The 24311-nt window shown below is 35.7% G+C and overlaps 2 protein-coding genes across 7 annotated transcripts in view; both read right to left on the reverse strand.

The window, feature by feature from the left end:
- The window catches only part of LOC127834083 (uncharacterized), a 44926-nt gene extending 20615 nt beyond the window's left edge, over positions 1 to 24311 (reverse strand). For all 6 annotated transcript variants that reach the window (XM_052359672.1, XM_052359676.1, XM_052359675.1 and 3 more), the window contains exon 1: positions 24256 to 24311. The gene's annotated coding sequence lies outside the window, so the exon portion shown is untranslated. The remainder of the gene's footprint in view (positions 1 to 24255) is intronic.
- On the reverse strand, positions 4163 to 10666 carry LOC127834077 (uncharacterized). Its single transcript, XM_052359654.1, has one exon. It carries the CDS (start codon positions 10479 to 10481, stop codon positions 5868 to 5870), a length of 4614 nt encoding a protein of 1537 aa, XP_052215614.1. The 5' UTR covers positions 10482 to 10666; the 3' UTR covers positions 4163 to 5867.

Consider the following 24311-nt stretch of genomic DNA (forward strand, 5'->3'; position numbering starts at 1 on the left):
GCGAAATATCTTCGTAACCATCAGCTCGGGGCGCAAATTTGTCTTTGCTGCATTTTATGAAATTTGTCTTCAAAACTTGCCTATTTTGTGTTATTGTAACATGTATTTATCAATATATTACAATTTAACACATATAAAAATCGTATCGTCTCGCTTTAATTGTTTGACAAAAGAATGCCATATTGTACAGAATCATCAAACAATAAAAAACATATTCAAAAGTTTGCTATCTTCCAGAATGTAAAACTTTCATTTATAATTAATTCCACTTAATCTTCTTGTGCTTAAAACAAACATTTTAAAAAGGGAGACAACTCTGTCAATTCAACATAATTTTTCATTTGCAGTTACTTCCCTTGACATGATAAAATATATAGTGTTAAAAAGATGTTATTACTATATAAATATAAGGAAAATGTCCCCCCCCCCCTAGCGGCCATGCTTTTTTATTGATCCGAACCATGTTCGAACTCAACTGTCATATCCAAAATACATGTTCTGGCCAAATTTCATGAACATTGGACCAAAAATGTGACTTCTCGAGTGTTCCCATGTTTTCACAATATACATATAGAGAAAACTGCCCCGCCCCCTGGCGGCCATGTTTTTTCACCGATCTGGACCATTTTCGAACTCGTCCAAGAAATCAATAAAACCAATGTTTTGACCAGCTTTCATGATGATTGGGCAAAAATTGTGACTTCTAGAGTGTTTACAAGGTTTCTCTATAGCCAAATTATGAAAACTGCCCCTCCTACTGGCGGCCATGTTTTTCAACACACAAGAACCACTTTTGAACTCAATCAAGATATCATTAAGACAAACATTTTGACAAAGTTGCATGAAGATTGAACATAAAATGTGACTTCTACAGTGTTTACAAGTTTGTTTGTTTTTTACCTAGTGACCTAGTTTTTGACCTGGCACAACCCAGTTTCAAACTCGGCCGAGATTTCATTGGGGCAAAGCTTATGACCAAGTTTCATGAAGATGGGACAAGAAATATGGCCTCTAGAGTGTTTACGAGAAAATGTTTACGAACGGACAGACGGACGGTCGGACGGACATACGACGGACAAAGACCGGTCAGAAAAGCTCACCTGAGCAATCAGGTGAGCTAAAAAACAAGAGGGCCTGAAACGCCCAAAGTCCCTCACCTGAGATTACAAGATATTATTGGGACAAATCTCCTGACCAAGTTTCATGAAGATCGGAAAATAAATGTGGCCTCTAGAGTGTTAACAAGGTTTTACTATAGCCATATAAGGAAAAATGCCCCGCCCCCTGGTGGCCATGTTTTTCAACCAACCAACATCATTTTCAAACTCATCCAAGATATTATTTGGATGAATCTTCTGACCAAGTTTCATGAAGATCGGACAATAAATGTGGCCTCTAGAGAGTTAAAAAGATTTTACTATAGCCATATATAGCCATAAGGAAAAATGCCCCGCCCCTTTGCATCCATGTTTTTCAAGCAAACATTACCATTTTTGAACTCATCCAAGATATCACTGAAACCAATCTTCTGACCGAATTTCATCAAGATTGGACAATAAATGTGGCCTCTAGAGTTTTAACAAGGCTTTACTATAGCTATATAAGGAAAAATGCCCCGCCCCCTGGCGACCATGTTTTTCAACCAACCGGCATCATTTTCTAACTCGTCAAAGATATTATTGGGATGAATTTTCTGACCAAGTTTCATGAAGATCAGACAATAAATGTGGCCTCTAGAGAGTTAACAAGATTTTACTAATATAGCCATATATAGCCATATAAGAAAAAATGCTCCGCCACTTGGCAGGCATGTTTTTCAAGCAAACGTTACCATTTTCGAACTCATCCAAGAAGTCATTGAGACCAATCTTCTGACCAAATTTCATGAAGATTGGACAATAAATGTGGCCTCTAGAGAGTAAACAAGGCAAATGTTGACGTTGCACAACGGACAACGCACGAAGGACAAAAGGCGATCACAAAAGCTCACCATGAGCACGTTGTGCTCAGGTGAGCTAAAAATGTGCATGATGGTGACCGGAAGCGGAATGAATGAATGCTGACCTCTACTGTCTACACAAGGTTTTTCTATTATTTGACCTAGTTTTTGACCTAGTGACCTAGTTTTTGACCCCAGATGACCCAAATACAACCCCAACCCAGATTTTATCAAGATAAACATTTTGACCAAATTTCATAAAGATTGGATGAAAACTGCGACCTCTATTGTCTACACAAGGTTTTTGACGATGCTGGAACAGCGTCGTCTAAGGTTTAATAACCAGTAAAAAAATTCTTCACAATGGGAACCTATGTAAAAGACCGAGCCAGTCCGATTGAGATAACTCGATTTTTCAGTTACTTCCCTTGGCATTCGCCACTGCGTAGGAGATTTCTCGTTGATTTTCATTGATAACATTCTCCTAGCAGAGTTGTTGTTCGTGTTGATAAAGGTAAATATTAATAGAACAGCATATCCTGGGGAAACAGATTCAATAAGTGTATCAGAACGTTAATTTAAAATAAGTAATTTTACATCCATTTGATTTTTATGGACCAATGAAACAACTATATATTTTCTCTATTTTGTTTGATATTTGTTCTCGATTTAGTAAATAAATTGCGAATCAAACATGTAATATTAACTTTTTATGTGATCACAAAACTAAAGAATGCGAACAATTTCGAACCTGCAAATTGTAAACGCTGCACTGCTATGATATATATAGATATAACAACATTTCTTGCGTAATTGTCCGTCCCGCTAGCGCAGTTCCCTTTTTCACCTTTACGACACCGTTTCGATTCCCGCTCCCGGCGCAATGTTATATTTTGTCTGTTTTGTGGTCACCATTCCGGATAATCTCATCCCCCCCCCCCCCCCCGCAGCATTTGACCATATAAAAAATTAAAAAGCAGCTATCATTCAGAATGATAGCATAATGTTGGGACCCGGAGTGTGTCCAGCACTCCTACCTAATAAGATTAGATTGACGACAGTTGGGGTGAATTTTGCTGGACACACTCCGGGTCCCAACATTATGCAGCCTCAGCGTGGAGGTAACTCATTACCTTGGAAAAACACAAATACACAGACTGGGTGCAGCCTAGGCGCGTATAGACTCAAAAAAGCCAACAAACTCAAGTGCGGGCACAATCATTTAAAATTTACATATTGAATACGATATTCTAACAGAAATTACACAACCACCTAAGTGTACATACCATGTTTGATATTTCGTTCGATTGTTAGATTTCAGCATATACATGTATAAGGTCATTTCGCTATTAGTTAACATATCCATATGTTCGTGGGCGAACTCGGATAGTCAAGTGCTCATACGATTGAGCTCACATGGTCCGGCTATGTGCTCATACCTACTTTCGAGAATCATCATGAAGGTATTGCCATACTTAATGAACAAGAATGTGACCCGCCTCCCAGTTTCACTCAATGGGTCAAGTTACCCACGGGTACTACTTCCCCGTACCCCTAAACTTTTTTTCGTACCAAAAATGTTTCGTACGCAATTTTTTTTCGTACCAAATTTTTTTTCGTACCCAAAATTTTTGTACCCAAATTTTTTTTCGTACCCAAATGTATGTATCAACATACACAATTGTGGTGATATAAAAAGACTTAAATTGATGTTTTATATCCATCCTCTTCAAAAGCATCGTCACACCAGTACTGTCAGTACTTTGATTCTATTATATGACCTATTATGTGACCTATTTTTTGTCCTAGTGACCTAGTTTTTGACCCCAGATGACCCAAATACAATCCCAACCCAGATTTCATCAAGATAAACATTCTGACCAAATTTCATTAAGATTGGATGAAAAATGTGCCCTCTACTGTCTACACAAACAAATTGTTGACGGACACACACACGCACACACAACGGACGCCGGACATCACACGGTCACATAAGCTCACCATGTCACTTCGTGACAGGTGAGCTAAAAACAGACAGGGCAAAAACAATATGTCCCCCAGTATAGACTGAGGGACATGAAAATGTTGGAAGGGGATCCAAGTGTTAATTTCTCCTGCATAATGATTATTATGTAATGTTAACAAAAATTCTAGACAAAAGGAAATGTTACGTACTTGTATTACTGATAATTGTGTTTAGCTTATAATATTTGAAACAACAACTAAGATGGCGCACTCTTTATTTGTCACGACAGAAATCTCTTGAACAACATCGAAGTCAGATTACTTCAACCCATTTTCAGACTCTTAACTATAACTCAGACGTTTACTTAGTATGAAATATGAACGTCAGTCAGCAGTTGCATAGCCCATCACTTACAGTAGATTTTAACAAACAGACTGGACATTGCGTTACGGATTATACAATACAAAGACGTCCAAAATTAATCAACAGATGGAATTCTGACTGATCCACAGATTCACCACCAGGTCCACATCAGTATATAATGTTAAATGCAAACATTCATTGAAAACAAGCATGGTAGGCTGATGTTTACATGTTGTAAAAGACAAATATATAATTGATTTTTTTTAAACAAATACACGTTTAGTGAAACTTCAGTTGCACCTGGAGGATACAAAACTTGTATTACTATTTATGTACAAATTGTTTCTTATTTACATGCACATACATGCTGGCGTACACGAAGAGCGTATCAAAAAGGTCAAAGTAATAATTAATGCACGTGATCAAATCACATTATAATTTATTATGGTTGGATAGTGAAACTATCGTATTTCTAAAGTAACAAGAGCACGGCATAGCGGGTGCCAACGCTCGGCTGTGGGTGCAGATTTGAATAAATGAAAGCTTGTCAGAAGTGACCTTGACCTTTGACCTAGTGACCCAAAAATAAGTGTGGCGTGTAGAACTCATCAAGGTGCATCTACATATGAAGTTTCAAAGTTGCATGTGGAAGCACTTTGATTTTTGAGCCTATATTAAGGTTTTAGCAGGACGCGGACAGCAGGCGCCGGACGGCGGACGAGCTGGCTATGACAATACCTCGGATTTTCTCCGAAAACAGCCTAATAAAACAAATCAGCCATAATTTTGAAAGATACAGCAACGTATGCATACCTATAAAAAAATGAATACAATTCTGAGGACCATAAAAGAATAGTCCAAAATAATAACATACGAATTAACATTTAATTTCAAATGTCCACGAAAACTCTCCATCTACCAGATAAACTAGCAAACACATAAAAATCAGTAAACACATTCTTTTAAAGCTAAATTACATGTTTACACTATGACAATCAAAACTTTCGTAATGTTAATATAAATTATAATGTCCATATATCCTTTGAATATTTCCGTGTGACATCACAATCAAAACAATCACATAGGCCTAATATGGCAATAAACACGTCCAAAGTATATACATGTATGTACCCTACACAAATATCCATAAATTAAGATTAAAACTCCACTACAGCAATTAACAGTGGTATAAAAAGATATGAAAAGATTTACTAGCAGTCCGTTTCACATGAATCCAATCTAATCTAATCCAAGTATGAAGTAAGACACTCCATCACTTCTACACTCCATCACTTTAAAACTTCAACATTTTAGACATTATACATGCAAACACGTTATGCTTATAATACACATAAACACACTGATCGGTGATTTCCGGAATTAATACAAGAAACTAGCCAGAATTAAATGTAAATAGAAGCACACATTTACACAGATTGACGATGAAAGAACATAACCATTAACATTCATTCATTTCTTTATTCCAAACACTCGTGTTTTTTTAACACATGTTCACACAAAATGTCCAACTTGTTATGTACAAATGTGTTTATGATCTTCAATTTTCTTTCGCAATCACGATCAATCTTCAAATATTAATCAATGCTTTTGTCCACCAGGTTTGCTTTCAGAGTACTGCCCATAACACCTATCATTGACCTTACTCAAGTCAACTTTCTTTTCCTGAATGACATTCCTAATCAAGTCTTCAATATTAGAGCTCTGAAAATGTGACGTTTTCATGTCATATCCCTTATTGCCTCCTTCTGCAGCAACTTTAAACTGGGGACCAGGCTTTTTATCTGGTTCACGTTTGCTTCCCCCTTGAGAAGGTAATGTGTGTAACACTTCATGGACCTGTCTGTTAATGGATACTTTAGTTGCCTCTGGGACTTGATATTGTTGTTTCAATTCCTGCAGTTGTTTATGCAATGGTACTTTCTCTGCCATTATTTCCTCCATACTCTTTTTCACTTTCTCCTTTTCTACCACTTTCTTTTCTTCATTTTCATCTTTCTGCTGATCCATTTTATCATCGAAAGGAGTCAGCCTGTTTTCTTGGTCGGCTGTACCTTTTGAATTTGACTCTTCTTTTGGAGGTAATACAGCCTTGTCACTAGACTTACTTAAAAGTTCCAAAATCTCCTCCTTACTTACTACATACGGGTCTATTTTATATTTCCTCAAAGTCTCTACTGTATGGCCGCTATATAAATCATGTGATCTTTTGCAAGTTTCCCCAAATTTGCACTCATTAATAACGAAATACTGACACAAATGCAGAAAATGACATTTTCCATCTGATCCCCAATCTTTTTTCCTACATCCAATTTCATTTTGATAGAACTTACACACAGCTGGAATATTAAAATCCCTTCTCTCAAGGTCTGAAATTTTCCTTTTGATTTCCATTTCCTTGTCTTCCAATTCACTTCCTCGTTTAACGAGTTTCGACCCTGAAGCAGTAACCACTGGTTTAGCTGTTTTAGCAATCAATACTCCCCCAGCTTTCTGTGGAACACTAGCTTCGGCTTTCACGTTCTTTTTGATAGTCTCTTGCTCAAGGTTGGTATCTCTTATCATTTGAAGCACTTTCTCATCACCAAGTTCATCAGGGTCAAGACCATACTTTACTAGCAAACTATGAGGTTGAATGGCCCTAATGCTGTGTGATTTTTCACAATCTTTGTTTGTGCAAACGCCTCTAGCTTTAAAAATGCACAGGTGAAGTGAGTGACAGATGGAATCATAGTCAGTGCTGTCCCCCTTGTAACAGCCTTTCTCTCGTGTATAATATTTGCAAATTAACGGGATCGTTTCTTTATTTCTATTATCAACATCAGAGATGTACTTCACAATTTCTTCACCTGTTAGGCGATGCAGCTTTAAGTTTTTTAGAACACTAATATTGTGGTCAGTTTTAAGCTTGTGTCCAAATTTGCACGATTTCTGAGGACATTGGCTAAGCAAATAAAATTTACACACATGCAGCAAATTACACTCACACTTTCCAACAGCAAACGGCAGAAATCCATGCTTATCACAAAAGCCTAAATTCACTTTGGCTTTGATTTTTACACTTTTCCTGGCAGATTCATCATCACTGTCATCATCAGATTCAACCGTTTCTATAATACTAAAGTGCAATGGGTACAGTTCAAGTATTTTTTTCATGTCTGCTGGAGATTTTATGTTGATCAATATTTTTTCCTTCATAAGAGACATTAATTTCTTAATTGTCACGTATGGAAGTTCCAAAGTTACTAGTATTTTCAGAATCTCAGCCACAAATTCCTCTTTGTATGCCTCCGTCTCAGTAACAAACTCTATGATTGACATATTCACAACACTTTTATTTGGAAACGTCCATAATGAGGTGATTGTTTCTTTAAACTCAGGATCCTTTTCAACACTTTTCTTCTTCTTAACAGGTTTTGGTATAATAGCTTGAAAGACGGCTGGTGTATTTTCATTTTTAAATGTATTTTTAGGTGGAGATTGGACTTGCACAGGAGGTAACTGCTGAATAATTTGCTTCAAGAAGTTCTGAGATGGTAAATGATTTACAGGAGGAGCTATCGCTAAATTTGGTGGAAAATTTAAATTGGGCATCATAAATGGGCCACCTATGCCTACAGGAAAACCAGAAATAACAGTAGAACCAGTCAATTTCGGTTCATGTACATGAAACTGGGGAGGCTGACTTGTTTGATTTGGATTAAGGGGCACCATAGGGGGTGGTCTGTTCAACGGCCCTATGTAGGTTTGATTCTTTCCAAGAGGCCTATTGAACACAAGGGGCTCGTTCATGCCAATAGGGACAGCTATATTTTCAGGCATCGGTACCGGGGCTGAATAATTCACAAAAGTACCTTGTCTATTTATATCATCATCGGAGTCATTGGAACTTACACTTTCAAGATCGGGTTGCTTTTCACTAACATCCGAAATTCCATCATCTGATACCTTGTCATATGTTTCATGTTCTTCCCAATTTCTTTCATCACCAGATACAGGGCTCAAGCTGCCCTTGATATCTTCACTTAGTCCCTGTTGGGCGTGTTTTTTGTCTTTTTCCATTTTGATAACTTTATCACTACTTTCCTTTGAATGTCTACTAACTGTTTGTACATCAGGTGTTCTTCGTTGGTTTTCTTTGTTATTATCTATATTTTTTCGGGAGATTTCTTCATTGCTTCGTCTTCTCTCTTTTTCTTGATGCCTCGAGGTTTTATCTTTTAATCCCGATCTGGCCTTTGAGAAAAATCCAGAACTTGTTGAAGGCTGTGGGACTTGCACAATTTCTCTTTCATCGGCTTTTGCTTCTTCCAAAGATCTCAGCCTGTCCGCAAACTTTTCATCGATTACTTCAAGAAGATCCTCTCTACCACATTCGATAAGTATTTTTTTCTGTAAGATCATGCATATTTTCCAGTATGTATGTCTGCTGTCTAAATCAATACCTGGATTCAGGTTCATTAACAGTTTTCTTGACTGTCCCGTAAATTCATGGGATTTTTTACATTTTGGACCAAATTTACACGACTCTAGGACCATTGCTTTGCAAATGTGCAGGTTTTTGCATTGAGCATTCAAACAGCCTTGATCAACATTCTTATTTTTGTTATAGTGTTTACACAGATCCGGAATATTCAGCCCTTTTTCAACTGACTTGAGAGCTATTTCCTTTACACTGGATTCAGGTACTTTTTCATATGAATGTGGGGTACCAGAACGATATCTGTCATCAAATACTTCTTTATTTGACCTAATATTGTCCCTTCCGACTTCTAAATATGATCTAAAATTATCCACGTGATCATCTATATAACTTTCATCGTCTGAAACCATTTCTCTATCTAGATCACCATGATGATCATTCTTAATCATCACCTTACCATCTTGAAAATGCCTTTCATCTCTTTCAGAATTTGCTTTATGATGTTCATCAATGCTTTCCTGAGAATGCTTTCCTTCAATCCATCTCCCACGATCACTTATGTGAATCGTCAAATCTTCATGTGATACTGGACTCAAACCACGCTTATATTTACTTCCCCTGCTACTAAGTGTTCCTGCAGACACAGGACTTAACCTTCGTTTACTGCGCTCACTTCTTAAATCTGACATATTTGAATGTTCATATTCACTATCTAAGTGCTCCTTTGCTCTAGAGCTACTTTTGGTTTCATGTCTACTGCTTAAGCTTCGTCTTTCATAATCCTGATCCCTATCAAACTGATATGTATCACTCCTATGACCATAAACATCATTTCTCCTATTTATTTCAAGTCCATCAACAATATCAGAGTCTTCACTCACATGTTCAAGTTCACCCAATTCTATTTCATGACTTCTCCGTCTTACATCACCATAGGTAACGTTTGAACCGTCTTCTATCAACAAAGCTCCACTGTGTCTACTATGTGTGTCATGCGAACTTTGAGATGTGTGTCTTTCATCAGCTGTTGGCACATGTTCCCCATCTTCAAATAACAAAGCACCCCCACCTCTGTCAGAATGTCTGCTTTCTGATTCCACTTTAATGGATTCATGTATCGAACCTTTTGAGAACTTAGGGCTTCTTGACCTTCGACTTTCATATGTAGTATTGCCCACTCTATGTTCCTTATGATTTTTTCGATAATTTGATTCTTCATGGGAAATCTTTTGTTTCTGGGTAAAAATATACTCACCAGACCTTTCATGTCCATATGACCTAGAGGGACTTTCGTGATAATGTCCATGTCCCCGTTCATATATTTCACCAGAAGTTCCACTTTCAGACCTATGCACATCACGATAATTTCGGTCATTCACTGAATGTCTTCGTTCTTCAAAAGGAGACCTCTCTCTATACCTCATTTCCCTTTCATTGTGATAATTTAACCTATCAATACTAGAATAACTTTCAGGAGAGTCAGTCTCTTTTCTATGCCTATAATTTCTAGGAACTGTGTCTGCTTTTCTTAAATGTTCCTTACTCATGTAATAGTTCAATTCATCAGCAGCCGATTTAGTTTTCTCTCCTTCTTTTTTAGCTTCAGATGAACTTAATGACAGATTGGAACTTTCTGAAAGATTATGGCTATGAACACTAGAGTACCTTTCAGGCACTTTTGGCCCAACTTTCACAAACTTCTGGGTCGTAGTTGTATTAATCTGAGTAACGTTACGACGAACGTGTCTTCTGTTAAATTTACTGGACTGCATTTTGTTGACGATAATTATCAATAAACAATTCTATATAATATTTAAGTGCAATGAAAATCAGAGAGCAGAACTTCCTTGATCACATTATTTATAGGATTCTAACCAAATCACATAACACTTTACAACTCAGTTACACAAATTCATCTTCAACAAAAGTCAAAACAAACAAGATGTTAATGAGTTTAGACTTGCCAAAATGTTACTTTCTTCTTTCATTGAAATATTTTTGTTTATTTCCGTGTATCATCCGCAGTGCATAAGTTTCAAGCTTCTCCCTGAAAATAGAGCAAGATGATTTAACGTTTTTATAAAGCCATTATAAAAATTTTCATTATTACTGACCTGCGACTGTTATGGAGGAAAAAAAGGAATGTGGCTTTGTCAAAAAAGGATCCTACTAACTAGTAGCAAGTGAGCTGAAGACAAAACAAACAGCTACAGTAATAATAATTTACAAGCAGAGGGTCGCTCATTAAGAACATTTTGAGTAATTTTTCTATGGAAATTATTATTCCTCATTCAAGCTCCCAATTGAAAAACATTCTAATCCCTGCATAATTTATCATATAAGATAAATATTCCATGATTTTAGTGACATTTCACAATCAGGAAATAATAACTTATATTCCTACCATAAGGAAATTCAAATAGTAAATCAGGCTTTTGGGAAAAAAATCGTTATCATTTTATTTTGACATCAACAGGCGCTTATTAAATAAAATATATGACAAGACATGTGTCCATTTGGTGCAGATTCACTTACATTCAATTTAAGTCTCATTATTCCGGGTATATCAAACAATATGTTCATGGACAAATTTGACTTTTGACAGCTAAGTGTGACCTTGACAGTTGAGGTTAACAGATGGGTGATACACACAAAACTAAGTATCCTTATGGAAGTAGTTTGTGCTATATAATATGAAAAAAAAAGATGAATTAAAAGAAAAAGGGTTTTACAGCCAAATTTGACCTTGACCTCATTATCTTCCAGTTTGATGATTAACATTTGTGCCAAGTTATTTTGAAATACATCAATAAATAGCAAAGTTATGGCTAAGGCAGGAATAATCAAGCTGAAATAGGGAAAATGTTTGCTTTAACCTCTCAGTCTGACCTTGCCATGGAGATAAAAACTTGGAGACGGGTATAACATGCAACAAGTCGTCTAATTTTTAGTGTGAGCATTAGCTCACACTAATAACTCTCACACTAATGTTACAGACCATATTTTGCAAATCAGTATGTGCTTAGAAGCCTTAGGTACGGTATGGAAAGACAACTGCTGCCTGTTGTAGCAGACGACAAATGGAAAGATAACCACCACTATATATATATAGTGTTTAACAGCTTGTAAGACGAGATTGGCCAGTCTAGTGTATATCATTGAAATTTGTACATATTGGCTGCTTTCCGGGAAAACGGGGCTTAATGCATGTCAAATAAGATTAGCCTGTGCATACTGATTAGCCTGTGCAATGCGCACAAGCTAATCAAGGACGACATTTTACAACAGCGAACACCTAGTGCCTTCAGCGCTTTGATTTTAAATAGTTGTGAACAAGTTATTTTAAAATCCAATCGAATTTGCAAATATAAATAATGAGTTTGCAAATATGACTAGTTTGTTGTTTAAATGACAGAACCAGTATGTGAGTTCTTTGTAATGAAATTATAGCTGTTGCTTTTATGTCCAAATAAATTCCCTGTTACAAGCCCTGTTACATTTACCTTTGAAAAAAAATAATTATAGAGAAATTTATTTCCTTTCAAGTTATCAGTACTGCTTTGGATGAATGTAAGTCAAAGCATTCTCCTGTCAGACAGACAATAATGGTGCCGAAACAATATTGCCTAAGGAAAGAGGCCAAAACAAATGACAGAGCAAGTGCCAAGCAATAGTTCCCCACTTCTTTAAGGACATTTGTTGTTTTAAAACATGTTCATTTTATTTAAACTGTGTATTTCAAATATATGCTTATGATTTATAGGCAGACACATATTTGAAATGTTGAGTATTGTATGTGGAGAATTACAAACTAAATTTCCTTATTCAAATAATGTACTTTTTTCCAAAACAGTCAAAAAAGAGAAATGAAATATGTTAATGAAAAGTATGTCTATAACTTGAATGTTGTACAGTACTAAGCAATGTTCTGACAAGTTTAAATTCATGATTTGTGAAAGATGGGACAAATCTTAAATGTATACATGCAACAACAACAAATTGAAATTATTTGTGCCCTGTATATGCTGCCAATATTCAATGCACATTATTTCCAAAGATTGATGTCTTCATTTGTTATTCATTACATAAAATGGAGCAATCTTCATAAAGAATATTGTTTTACTCACACCTTTAGTGAATCAAGTACCATTTGAAAAAAAAAAAAATTCTGCAAGTCTTTGCTAAACAAGGCTGTTTGTAAAACATGCATGCCCCCCATAAGGGCTGTCAGTTGTAGTGGCAGCCATTGTGTCAATACGTTTTTTGTCACTGTGACCTTGACCTTTGACGTAGTGACCTGAAAATCAATAGGGGTCATCTGACAGTCATGATAAATGTATCTATGAAGTTTCATGATCCTTGGCCTAAGCATTCTTGAGTTATCATCCGGAAACCATTTTACTGTTTCCAGTCACTGTGACCATGACCTTTGACCTAGTGATCTGAAAATCAATATGGGTCATCTGCATTTTCCTTGTTGTTATCTGGTTTAAGAAAACTTATCAAATGTTTGTTAAATCCAGTTAATGCTTTCTCCATTATTTAATCACGATTTCTTGTAATTTGAATCGCCAGCTTTGAATTGACAATGAATGTTAAAATACGTCCGCCATTTGCAATGTCGAAAGTCATGACATAGCAATTTAATTCTGCTCGGATAATTTATATCTAATCGAGGAAATGTGTTTTCTCAATGTTTATGTGTAGTACTAGTACATGTTTTATGACTTGTTAGTATAAAAAAATGAACTGTGATTCCAGTTTATATAAGACGGGTGTATAATTATCGGTGGATTAACAAACTGACATAACTCGCTGGACTTAATAGTAAATGTACGTAATTAATAGACCTTTGTTGTATTTTGTTTTTCTTTAATTATTTTTGCCGACTTTCTTTAACCATGCCGTCTGCAAAAAAACCTGCAATAATCGAATTGTCAATCAATTATCTCATTATCATTAGACAAATTACCGCATGCGCGAAGAAGCACAAGTGTGTTGTTATAGCAACCAATATTAAGGAACTGCTTTGTCACAGTCAATTATCGATTCATGCGGGGGGTAAATTGTGCAACCGTTATATCAACAACAAACAACAGGGATGGCCAGTGGCCAAAATCTAAAATCCTGAAAATAAGCCTAACATGTGGGGGGCCAGTGCAAAAAGAGGGTTAATAATTCATTTAATTATGTTAACTGTGTTAACAATATGTCAAATTAAAATAATTTGTGCTTAAAATGACTTTTTGTGACAAACATCTTTAAATACCAGAACAAAAAACCTCTTATTTATATCAATATCAAAAGCAGTTTTTGAGGGCCTAAATCCTGAATTCAGGAATAATCCTGAACTTCAAAGGTTCATTGATCATGACTGGCAGATGACCCCTATTGATTTTCAGGTCACTAGGTCAAAGGTAAAGGTCACAGCGACTCGAAACAGTAAAATGATTTCCGGATGATAACTCAAGAATGCTTACATCTAGGATCATGAAACTTCATAGGGTCATTGATCATGACTGGCAAATGACCCCTATTGATTTTTAGGTCAAAGGTCAAGGTCACAGTGACTCAAAACAGTTAAATGGTTTCCGGATGATAACTCAAAAATGCTTAGGCCTAGGATCATGAAACTTCATAAGTACATTGATCATGACCGGCAGACAACCCCTATTGATTTTCAGGTCACTTGGTCAAAGGTTAAGTGATTCATTAATTGTTTGTCCCAAAACTTTATCCTTGGTTAAAGTTGTGCAATATCTTATGCATTCAGTGTTTTTTTATGGCAATTTCGGGGCCCAATATTCGGCCCCATTCCCCTAAAAAAAAGAGTATATATTTTCCCCCCATTTTGTAGAAAAAATCCCCTCCAAAAGTAAAAAAAAAAAAGTTTTTTTTTAATAACTGTCTTATGATTAATATACAGGGCTCAACATTAATGGTTTGTCCTATTGCCCCTGGCAAGTAAAAGTTGGGTCTGGGCAAGTTATTTTATAATCTAGTTGTTCGCCCGGAATAGTGCAAAAAAGAACAAAGAGCATTTAATTTAGACTTTAATTGCTGTAATCATTTTGTTAAATGTTCAAAAATAAAAAAGGTTTTGTGGTGTATCATTTTGGTTTACTAAACAATATGAGGTTTACAGTTGATGTGATATTTCAAGTTTGGGCAAGTTGCTTAACGTTCAGTGCAAGTAGATTTTGGAAGTACTGGCCCGGTAGGGCAAGTTGGTTTTTCGGTTAATGTTGAGCCCTGATATATCTCAAATTTATTTCATAAACAACTTATAAAGAATAAAACCAGTCTTGGCCGTAACCCGCTCGACCGTCGACCGGGTCGAGTGATTTTTGCGTCGGTCCAGTGAAGATTCCAAGCCGGTAGCCCGATGGGTCGAGCGCTTTTTTTTATGTCCGAACTTAATAACAAGTCCGAAATAGCTTTATAAAAACGCTTATTCAAAACTGCATTGGTTGTTTCCCTTGTGCACTTATTGATTAGACGCTTATCCAACAGTGTTGTAAGACGATCTCGCGAGACTCTATAACAATTATTACTACTGGATGTAGAACTTGCGACATTCATTTATTTTAATGTATTTTCTGTGTTATTTTGAGCGCGCATTGCACAAACTTCAACCGCAAAATGAGAATGAAGGAAGCAACACAAAATATGAACAACGAAACAAAAATAATTCCAAACGTCATGGAAAAATAATCGGTCTTTGCTTTGTTTTGAGGTCTCCAAGGAATTTGATTATGCGCCTGCATTGCTGACTTGCTGGTATGTGCATGTCATACATAAATCAAAGTACTGATAGTACTGGTGTGACGATGCTTTTGAGAGGATGGTTATAAAAGCATCAAGTTAAGTTTACCTACATCATCACAATCACCACAATTGTGTATGTTGGTACGAAAAAAAAATTGGTACAAAAATTTTGCGAAAAAAATTTGGGTATGAAAACAAATTTGGGTACACAAAATATTTGGGAACAAAAAAATTGGGACCGAAAAAAAATGGGGTACGAACAAAAAAATTGGGGATGAAAAAAAATTGGGTACGAAAAAAAATTGGGTACGAAAAAAAAATGGGTACGAAAAATTTTAGGTACGGAAAAAAAATTGGGGGAACGGGAAAGTAGTACCTGTGGGGAACTTGACCCACACTCGCACATTTTCGGCCCTTTCCGTCAAACATCAGATAAGTTCCTCCAAGGCGATAGTATGAATCTTTCGGAAGCGGTAATGCGGTCCTACCTACGTGCGTCAAAATGTAAGCGAAATATGTACACAAGTCTGTCAGGAATGATTGAATTAACGAAGAAAATCGTGTATTGATGTAAGTTTTTTGAAAAAAATGTGCAGAAAATATATTAAACAAGAGCTGTGTTTGTGAAACACAATGCCCCCTGCTGCGCAGCTTTGAACCCATATATTTTACCTTTGACCTTGAAGGATGACCTTGACCTTTCACCACTCAAAATGTGCAGCTCCATGACATACACATGCATGCCGAATATGGAGTTGCTATCTTCAATATTGCAAAATTTGACCTTTGACCTTGAAGGATGACCTTGACCTTTCACCAATCAATATGTGCAGCTTTATGAGATACGCCTGCACGCCAATATTGAAAAAGTTATGGCCAATGTTAAAGTTTTCGGACAGACAGACAGACGCTTTATATTTGACATTTGACCTTGAAGGATGACCTTCACCTTCACCTTTCACAACTAAAAATGTGCAGCTCCACGAGATGCACATGTATGCCAAATATCAAGTTGCTATATTCAATATTAAAAAAGTTATGGCAATTAAAGTTTTCGGATGGACGGACAGACTGACACACTGACTGACTGACTTACAGTTCAACTGATATAGGCCACCCTACCGGGAGCATAAAAAGCAATGGCGATATTTTTCTCAGTCACATAATTGTTAATAGTTTGATATCACAAAATGAAAGTGAAAGTAGAACTGTCAAAAATGACAACCTGTCAACGTGTTGTTTTTGCTGGCACGAGAGGGCGATTACACTCAATGTGTTCACATTTTGACCATAGGCTTTGCCAATGACCTTTATAGTATGGGTAGCTTTGATATTATTTATTGCTATCATGTAACTGCATGATTGTGTATATGTTTACAATACACAAAGCATAAATAATGATATAAATATACTGATTGAGCTTATAATAATCTGAGAACTAAAGCCAGGTCAATTAAGGACTTAAAATACAATTTTGTGTCCTGATTTCATGAAGAAATGACCATGCATGTCCTAAATTTCAAATTCAAGGCCCTGGTGTGACACATTGGTAGCATTACCGTTAAACTGTTACCAGGCTTATGAAATTAGTTTTTATTGAACTATCTAAGGAAATCTAAATCAGGCACTGATTTTTCTTGTTTTAATACAGTCATAGATCAGTTGTGGCCTCTGGGTAATGACCAATTTTTGCTTACTTGTCACACCCTTAAAACTTTCCACACGTCTATAATAGCAAATCTGGATTTAGGCGATCTTCAATGGTACATTTAAACTTTAGCTCTGTTACAAGAGTGCTGGTAAAGTCCAGTCACATATTTAAATCTAGGCCATGTCAAAATCAAAGTGTCAAAGACAAATGAAAGATGCGTTCATAAATTATTGTCCAGTTGTTTACTACTGCTGTAAGTTTTTATATATGACTGATGAACATCATGTGAGAGAAAATTCACATTATCATTGTATATCATGTAGGAAGATTCTGAAATTTTCGATCCCTCGAGAGCAACCAAACCAAATATTAAGTCAAATATTGCTGACTTGGTTTTTTAAGTCGGTTCATGAGGGATAATGGAGCTTGATTGGTCATTGTCGGCTCTGGTACTACTTACATGTACCCAGGGTACTCTTAAGTATACTTAAATGTACCCTGGGTACTCTAAGTATACTTACATGTACCCCAGGTACGGTAAATAAACGCAATTGTACTCGGTCCATATTAGACTGTACCCGAGTTGTATTCGCGCCCAAAATCCGATGTCGTAAAACGCGCAACCGATTATCTTAAACACACTTCTCTTCAAAAAACACTGCATCAACTTGCTTTTTGAGTATGTGTTCCGATAATATAGAGGCCATTCTACAGAAAATTGACATAAATGTGTATATATAATTATTACAAAAAAATAGTCGACAACGACTGATTTAGGGTTAAATTTCCCGGGTACATTTTAGTATATTTACCATACCCAGGATACATGTAAGTATACTTAAGAGTACCCGGGGTACATGTACGTAGTACCCGAGCCGACAATGAACAATCGAGCGATACTGGAAGGTGCAACATCTCTCACGCCCCCTAGCATCGCCTTGAGCAGTATTCAATTCTCAACAGGAAAGTGCTGGAGTCATTGATCCCGAGGGACAAGAAAAACAATTGATTAATGTTCGAAATAAATAATTTGATTAATGACAATTCTGTTATTTGAGCCAGGTCACAGGAAAAGCGCAGTCAAATCAGTATCCAATTAAATTATTTGTTATTGTCAGAAAAACGCTTTTAAGCAAACAGCTTTCAAGCGACTGCTGGCTGATCTATATCCAAACTGGCCACAATCGCCTTAATGTCTCTTTTACTGTTACACAGTTCATTTAACTTTAAAATTATAAAAAGTACTATTTCTAAGAAAGAGTACTAACCAGTAAAGAGTTTGAAATCAATGTTAAATCTCAGGACAGCTTGGTGATCTGCAAATCCCAGATGAAATGTTGATATCGGGTATCATAGTCATTCAATAAGTCGCAAAATGCTCGAATACAATTTATAAAGCACAATGTGACTTATATTGATAACTAAAAATAACAGTAATCAGTATGCCAGTTTTGCCGTGTCAAGCTGTTACGATCCAGAAAGTCCTTCATTCACATCGAGTATATATCCTTCGAATTCCAACTACTGTTGTCATAAGCGGAGATTTAGTGAATAAATAATTCATATATCCTAAATGACAGCTTCTAAATAGCGAAACAAGCCAATGTATGCAGTAAGAAAGTTTTGAATCGAGACTCTCATTAAGGCGGCCATTGTTGAATGTTGAAACACGAACGACAACTCTGCTAGGAGAATGTTATCAATGCTCATACGCAGTGGCGTATGCAAAAGGGAAGTAACTGAAAAATCGAGTTATCTCAATCGGACTGGCTCGGTCTTTTACATAGGCCGCCATTGTGAAATTTTTTAGGATGGTTATCAAACCTTGGACGATGCTGTTCGAATCGTCAAAAAGAAATTAAATATCATTCACTTTGCAAGTATAGTTTTTTGTACAGATAAAGTTTATCTGTCAAGGAACAAATCCTGAAAGTAAATTCAGAGGTGTATTATACTGCATTTAAGATGCTGGTACAATCGGCAAATCGGCGATAAACCATAAGTGGCTTGGGCGAAAGAACTACTGCTACAAATGTCGTTTTAGATTTAGAATACTCAGAAGTTTGGGAAGTAAAGTTGCTTTCTTGTGCTACTTCTTATGCACAGATATTATTGCTAGTTTGACAGTTTATTTACTTTATTCAGATATTTGTTTGGAAAATTTATATCATGTTCTAACATTGTTTGTTTTTTCAGGCCGCCTTAAGGAGCATACATATGTCAGACCTGGATGTCGGAGACTCAGACAATGACCATAATTGAATGGAGATGTCTGTTGATATTGTTTTAATTTTTTGTCAGACATTAAATGTAAATAAAAACAGAATCAAGTGTGTATTTGTTTAATCTTTATTGTTCTATTGTTTCTTCAATACAAACATACATGTAGTCAGTGCTCCAGATAACATGCGTAAAGACGTAAAAACGAAATTAAATTTTTTAAATAATGATTTAGGTTTAAAATCTTGGCGTTAAGTTACGCATTGAAAAAATAAAACACGAATTCAAAATTTTCGAACGTGCGTAAAACTTCCAGCAGCAAATTATATACGGTAAACATTTCATCCCGGTTCTGACTCGTCTAGGTGCTCAATTAAAACTACAACTTTAAGTCAACGTCACTAAAGCGTTTGCTGTGAGGAAGAGCCACACCTAAGAACGGTCGAAAGACCAAACAGTCTCGATTCTGTTTTCTTAATATTGCAGGCGAGTCATTACTGTTTATTGTACCTTTTTAATTACCCTTATCGTAATTTTTATACACAAGTAATATACTGTATACCTAAACAAAATATCATTAAAATTAAATGTTAAATATAGTTTTTGATATGACTTTAACGGCGACCAAAAGGCCATTATGACCTAAGCCGAAGTGTCAGTGACCGTTTTACATAAAAAATCAAAATGGCCGACCGAAGCGTGGAAGGCAAAAAAAGCCATTTAAGTGTCAAAAGTCCACGCTGCATGCATTCTTTCAATTAGATTCAAATACCCAAAGCATGGTTTCGTCAATAATTGATGCATTTATAAGCTCTTGCCTAAATGACTCAATTTGTTGATGTGTCAAAAACAATGAATAAACAATTATTTTGTAATATATTGTTAAGAATTAATTTTATAAATAGGGGGTAAAATAAGAATTAAGTTTTAAAATAGGGAGTAAATAAGAATTTGACCCAAATTTTATCTGGAGCTCTGCATGTAGTTATAAATGTAACAGAATTGTAACTTTTATATTCGGGCTAGTTAAAATTGATTCGGGCAAGTGAAATTTCAAAGCTGGTAGACAAACCAGGCTAGTGCCTTAACAAAATTAATGCCAAGACTGTATAACTATAATTAATATGATTTTGAATTATTATAAAGAGTTATATTAAGTTAGTTTTTACCAAATCAGTTAATTTAACATGAATTGCATTTTTTCCCCAAAATGGCCAGGGAAAGGCCTGATGTATCTATATTGTGTCAATATTCGTTGATAAAAACATTCCAATCTGGTCCATTTTATTGATAAAAAATGCTCAAATTATCCATTTTATCCATTTAAAAAATCCCAATTAGACTCAAAATGGCTAGGAAAACTAAGACTGTGCATGAAGGCTGATTTGTCTGAAACTAATGTTGAAAAAATCATTGATAAATATTTAAGAAAAAGGACAAAGACATTCAGCTGTGAATATTACATTCATGCATACATGTGTATTCATATAATAAATATCATTACATTTAAAATAGTAAATTTTTAATTTCCCCCTTTTTCTAAAAAACAACACGTTTTTCCCCTTTGGACGGGCACCGCCACCATTCCCCTATAGGTGAAAAAACACACAGATAGATTGCTGCGGTTGCCGTCTGACAACAAACCGTAAGTGCATCTTACAGTACAGCTAACGCGGCACAAACATAATCTGCGGCTACGCCACGGCCAGATTATAAGTACGCGTCGGCCGAAACGTGTGTTCACACGGCGTATCGCCGTGGCACTCGGCATCGATCCGCGCAACGACGCCGAGTCTGTGTTTACCTCGCGTACTTTCGCGGAGTAAATCCGCCGCATACGTACGCGGCGGATCGAGTGAAAAGATATCCACCTACATGTACATACATGTATGTGTAGCGTAGAATTAATTACGCGCAACTGTTAATGTTTCGTTCGATATCATAATTAAATTTGTAATCCGAAATGACTTCCGAATTTTAATGCTAACGCGACCTTTGGCAAATTCTAGCGTCAAATAAACAGTGCTAAAATATCCTTTGATTCATAAAAAGCACGCGAAAATTATGCAGACATGTAGAACGTCGTTTGGAAAGTTTGGGTGTATTTTGTGTTGTATAAATACATGAAGCATCACGTCAGACGTAAATCGCGTGTTCAGTGGAAAAAAAACGCCCCGATTAGACGTTATTTCATCATCTCTATAAATAGTAACAAATGCCAAAATGTATTTGATACTTAAGGAAATATCGAGAATGTTTGTGTATCATAAATATTTACCAGCATTTGCTTTAAAACTGGAATATACGGGATTATCGGGTAATTAGTAGCGATATTAACTGTATAATATGAACAAAATAAAACGTGTTTATATACGCATATTCAAACAATAGTTATAATAAGCTGATAATTAACAAAACAACAAATACGTCGTCACCGTCTTGATTATTGATGTGGCTTCAAACTGCTAATTTTCTCAGCTTAAATTTAATAGCAAAATCAACATGCAATTAATTTATAAATCCACCATATGCTGGAGCCTTGACCACTTGTATGTGGGAAAACATAATTACGTGACCTTGTTTATGTGTGAAATACATACACTACGGGCAGTAAACAAACTTAATTGGCCAGACACATTAACTATGCTTACATGTATATGGTAATACAATCTGTGCACAATAAATTTATTATGATTTTAATTATTATTATAATTGTTCTTTCAAAATTTGTTAACTACATGTAACTAATAATTTTAAAAAGATTTTTTATTTCATGATGCGCATCGACTCGGCATCATGTCGCGGATAGCGGCATGCCTCGGCGGACAGATGCGAAGTTTCGTGGCGAAATGCGACTTGCCGCCGCATACTGACGCGGCTTCAACGACTGACGCGGCATCGACTCGTTTCGCCTTGCCGCAGCGGATCGCGAAATATGTTTGTTCCGCTTTGGCTGTACTGTAGGTGTCGCAAAATAACAAATAACGTGTTACGGTAGTCGTAACAATTGTACAAGGTTAACTCTCTACTAAAAGCTGGGATCGACCATTAATATTAGTTTTGCTAATTGAATTGCGTAAAAAAGATTGTCAAAACACTTCTTATCGATCAAACAAATTAAAATTATTTAAATTGATAAATAAATAATAATTTTATATTAACTTTGTGTTAATGTCGAGTTTTATACCTTCATCGATCCCAGACAATCCTGGGCAATCCCGGCTTTTAGTTTAAAAAGTATTTTTATCGAAAAAACATGTCACTTTGAGGAAACCAATAAAAACCGTTTCTAGCGGAATTCCGTTCAAAAATAGGTACTGACGTGTTTTACCAGGAAAACCGCCGGGGATTTTCTGAATTGTCGGCCTCTTTTTGATTGAAATCAGGGGGTACCAAATCTATTTTGAGTTACAATCTGTTTGTAGTCTCTAACTTCACTCTGGGATTTAATTGCCACCTGATCATACGGTATTAAGATTTTTGCATCTTTCAGAAGCTTATTTAAAACGCAGTTTATTGATATAGAACACATAATCCCGCCCAAAATACACACGACCGGTCGGGCATGTTACTGGGACATTGGCTAGCCAGTGATTTTTTTTGCTCAAATTTACAGCCGAATTTCGGCTGCTTCCCAATCGCAAAAATACACTTTTTTTCCCAAAATTCTGACCAAAATTTCCCAAAAAAAGCCCAAATTCAAAAAAAAAAAAAAAAAAAAAAAAAAAAAGAAAGAAGTCTCATATAACTTAATTATGATTTCTTAAATCTAGGTCTCAACTTTATTTTTTAAACATCTTACAAAATATATAACTTGAATTTAGTCATTTTTGTCCATAAATCATTCCCAAACTTGCCACTTTTATTGATTAAAAAAAAACACAATTTGACCAGACTCCTTTTCTAGAAAACTCCCTGAACATGCACTTAAAAACAATATCACTTCTGTTACTTATAATCCTATTTATAATGCTTAATTTTTCCCAATTTCATGGTTTATCGCGCTATTTTCCCCAATTTCACGGTTTATCGCGCTAATTTTCCCAATTCAAAAGGCACAGGCTGTAACAAATTAAAGCAAAAAAAATCACTGCTAGCCCGGACCTAGGTACAGGCAGTGAATGTCGTTCGGACGTGCCTTAGTGTTAAGCCCTGGCGCGTGACTTCACTTGTCAACTGGTCTATAAATAATTCCCAAATTTTCCACTTATATCAATTAAAACAATCCCTATTTGACCAGACTCATTTTCCCAAAATGGCTAGAGAAACCCCTGAACATGCACTTAAAAACAATTTTTTATTCTGTTACTTATAATCATATTTATAATGCTTATTTTTTTCCCAATTTCATGGTTTATCTCACTTTTTTTCCCAATTGCATGGTTTATCGCAGAGGCTGTAACAAATAAAAGCAAAAAAAAAATAAAAAAATCACTGCTTAGCAAAAAAAGTCAGTTTTTATCATTAAAAAAAATCGCAGCTGTGTTAGATTAGTGAATAGTCCGTGTCAAAATTGTGAAATGTCCATCCATAGCCAGTCTCAATGGAAAAAAAAATGCACTAAATCATACAATTGGTCGTGTTACAGGAAACACGAGTATTTTGTATAAATCTGAATATCCTTTTATCTCAATTATTTATTTCATGTGACATTCGTAACATGTATGCTCCGTCTTTAATTCAATATTGATGATATGATATTCACGTGTTTTATGATATGAACCTTTTTTTTATTTGAAACTCGTATCGAGTTTCCAAGATTTCCGAATTGAACTATCCGAAATATGATAACATTTCATTCACACTCAACTACTTGATACATATTGAAAATGATGCAAACATATTAAAGGTAATACAAGTACAACAAAGGAAAAATAATAATAACGTTACTGTATAATAGTTCGTACTTCAATAAGGTGAAAATCGTAAAATGTTGAATGAATCGTTCTTCGCCATGTTTGTA

The sequence above is a fragment of the Dreissena polymorpha genome, chromosome 6, assembly GCF_020536995.1.
Source record: "Dreissena polymorpha isolate Duluth1 chromosome 6, UMN_Dpol_1.0, whole genome shotgun sequence".
Lineage (NCBI taxonomy): Eukaryota > Metazoa > Mollusca > Bivalvia > Myida > Dreissenidae > Dreissena > Dreissena polymorpha.